The sequence below is a fragment of the Empidonax traillii genome, unplaced genomic scaffold, assembly GCF_003031625.1.
Source record: "Empidonax traillii isolate 1590-97213 ecotype Southwest subspecies unplaced genomic scaffold, ASM303162v1 scaffold2544:size26330, whole genome shotgun sequence".
NCBI lineage: Eukaryota > Metazoa > Chordata > Aves > Passeriformes > Tyrannidae > Empidonax > Empidonax traillii.
In genome coordinates, this window is record NW_020957737.1 from 16,161 (window position 1) to 19,229 (window position 3,069).

Consider the following 3,069-nt stretch of genomic DNA (forward strand, 5'->3'; position numbering starts at 1 on the left):
TCCAGGGATCCAGGGGCAGCCACAGCTTCTCTGGGAATTCCAGCCCAGCCCCTCCCCACCCTCCCAGCCAGGAATCCCTTCCCAATCTCCCCCCTAACCCTGGGCAGCCATTCCCTGGGTGCTGTCCCTCCAGCCCTCATCCCAAATCCCTCTCCAGCTCTCCTGGAGCCCCTTCAGGCCCTGCAAGGGGCTCTCAGGGTCTCCCTGGAGCATTCCCTTCTCCAGGCTGGACATTCCCAACCCATCCAGCCTGTCCAGGTGCCTCTGGATGACCAGTGTAACCAGTGTAACCAGTATCCAACTGTGCTTTCTCCTAGAGAACACGGAGAAGTCCCTGTCCCAGCAGGAATGGGAAGAGAGGCTGCTGCAGGTGAGGGTCCCTGTGCTGGTGGGAGGGCAGGGATCCAGGATTTTCCCTGGCTCTTGGCTCTGGAGGAGATCCAGGTCGGCACAGGGGCGGGATGTGCAGTTCCTGCTGGGAAAGTTAAAAACAGAGTCCCAGGAGCTTCTCCTGCTTAATTGGGGAGAGTTAAAATAGGACAGGGAGGAGCCACTGGAGCTGGAGTGGAGGATCCAAAGGGTCCTCAGCTTTCCAAGGGGATCCAGGGTGGAGAATCCCAAGGTCCAGCAGCTTTCCAAGGGATCCAGAGTGGAGAATCCAAAGGGCCCTCAGCTTTCCATGGGGATCCAGAGCTGACAGCCACCCATTCCAAAGGTCCAGCAGCTTTCCAAGGGATCCAGGGTGGAGAATCCAAAGGGCCAGCAGCTTTCCAAGGGATCCAGGGTGGAGAATCCAAAGGGCCAGCAGCTTTCCAAGGGATCCAGGGTGGAGAATCCAAAGGGCCAGCAGCTTTCCAAGGGATCCAGGGCTGACAGCCCCCCATTCCAAAGGTCCAGCAGCTTTCCCTGGGGATGTGGGAGGCGGGGGGAAGGGCTGTGATGCCGGGAGCAGGTTTTTTGGGATGCTGAGGGCTCTTTCCCCCCCCCAGTTCCTGCAGGACTCGCTGGCGGCCGTGCCGGGCGACGCGTGGAGCTGCCCCTTGGTGACCGAGATGTGCCGCCAGCTGGGCAGCTACAACGGCTTCCACCTGGAAAAGGCGAGGCTTGGGAAGGCCCTGGGGGGCTGATCCAGCTGGGAAAAGGGGCTGGGAGGGAAGCAGGACCGTCAGAGGGAAGTGGAGGCGTTGGCTGTGCCGGTCAGGTCCAAGCTGTGGGCTCTGCAGGTCCCACCGGTGACATTCCTGGTGTTCCTCCAGAATTTCCTCTATAAATGCATCGGGACAACGCTGGGAGCCTGTGCCAGCAAGGAGCTGGTGCAGAAGCAGCTCCAGGAGCTCCTGGAAACAGCCAGGTACCAGGAGGAGGCCGAGAGGGAGGTGAGGAATTGTGCTGAGATATCCCAGGGCGTGTCCTGGTGGGATGTGGAGGGTGGTCCTGCCACGCCGAGCTCTCCCCCAGGGGAGGCTCAGGTGGGATATTTGGGAAAATTCCCTGCTGGGAAGGGGCTGCCCAGCCCTGGATCCCCATCCCTGGGGGGATTGAACGTCCCTGGGGAGGTGGCACTTGGGGACAGGGGCAGGGCTGGGTGGACTCGGTGGGCTCAGGGGGATTTTCCAGCCTGAGCCATTCCATGTTCTGTGATCTCCAGTGTTTCACCACCCTCAGCACGAAACACTCTCTTCCTCTGATCTGAATCTCAGCTCTTTCAGTCTAAATCCATCATCCCCCTGTCCCGTCCCTACCAAAATCGTGGAATTCCAGGATGGTTTGGCTGGGAAGGGGCTTTTAAAGACCGTCTCATCCCACCGTCCCAGGGTGCTCCAACCCAGCCTTGGACACTCCCAGGGATCCAGGGGCAGCCACAGCCTCTCTGGGAATTCCATCCCAGCCCCTCCCCACCCTCCCAGGGAGGAATTTCCAAGCCATCCACTTTTTGGAGCTTTGCAGAACCTTCTCCCCCTCCGGCTCGTTTTCCCCTTTCCCTGCCCCGGGGCTGAGGGGTTTGGGATCCAGCTTTTCCTGCCCATCCCAGCCCTGCTCCTGGCACATTCCCAGCTCCCAGTGCCCTTGGCCGAGCTCTGCCCTCAGCTGCTGCTGCTCCTGGCTCTGCTCCAGCTCATCCCACTCCAGCTGGGGCTGCTCCTGGATAAACTGTCCGTGGATTCCCAGCCCAGCCTGTTCAGGCACCGTGGACTGGCAGGACCTGCCCATCCTGCCCCGTTCCCAATTCCCACCGGGACTCTGTGCCTGTCTGTGCACGTCCCAGCCTGTCACCCGGGGCAGGGACGGGGCCATTGTGCCCGGAATTCCCTCGGCACAGCGCAGGTGCCGGGAATTAAAGCTGTAAAGGGGCTCTCGGAGCGTCAGCTGGGGCTGCTGAATTAATTGCTGGCTGTTAATGGGTTTTTCCCTGCTTCCCCTCAGGGACTGGCTTCCTGCTTCGGGATCTGTGCCATCAGTCACCTGGAGGAGACCTTGGCCAAGCTGGAGGACTTTGTGAGGTCTGACGTGTTCAAGAAGTCCGTGGGGCTCTTCAGCATCTTCAAGGTGAGAGCCCAGGAGGGACCTCCTGGCCCTGGGAAAGGGAGCTGGGCCCTGCCTTGGGTGGGAAAACAGGGAGGGGATCCTGGGGGATGGATCCTGAGGGATGGGATCATCAGGGGTGGGATCCTGAGGGATGGGATCCTGAGGGATGGGATCAGCAGGGGTGGGATCATCAGGGATGGGATCCTGAGGGATGGATCAGCAGGGGTGGGATCCTGAGGGATGGGATCATCAGGGATGGGATCCTGAGGGATGGGATCCTGAGGGATGGGATCCTGAGGGTGGGATCAGCAGGGGTGGGATCCTGAGGGATGGGATCATCAGGGATGGGATCACCCCCTGTGCTGGCACTGCTGGGGCACCTCCAACCCCTGGGGCAGGTTTGGGGTCCCCAGTGCAGGACATGGAGGGGCTGGAGCGTGTCCAGGGATGGGAATGGAGCTGGGAAAGGGTCTGGAGAACTCCTGAGGGAGCTGGGGGGGCTCAGCCTGGAGCAAAGGGGGCTCAGGGGGGCTCCAGGGGGAC

The 3,069-nt window shown here is 61.1% G+C and overlaps 1 protein-coding gene across 1 annotated transcript in view; it reads left to right on the plus strand.

Annotated features, from left to right (window-relative positions):
• LOC114072039 (maestro heat-like repeat-containing protein family member 1) overlaps window positions 1–3,069 on the plus strand; it is a gene marked incomplete at its 3' end in the record, with an annotated part of 25,972 nt that overhangs the window by 16,140 nt on the left and 6,763 nt on the right. The window contains exons 5-8 of the mRNA XM_027909956.1: window positions 320–370; window positions 990–1,097; window positions 1,257–1,376; window positions 2,425–2,547. Coding sequence (XP_027765757.1) covers window positions 320–370; window positions 990–1,097; window positions 1,257–1,376; window positions 2,425–2,547 — 402 coding nt within the window. The remainder of the gene's footprint in view (window positions 1–319; window positions 371–989; window positions 1,098–1,256; window positions 1,377–2,424; window positions 2,548–3,069) is intronic.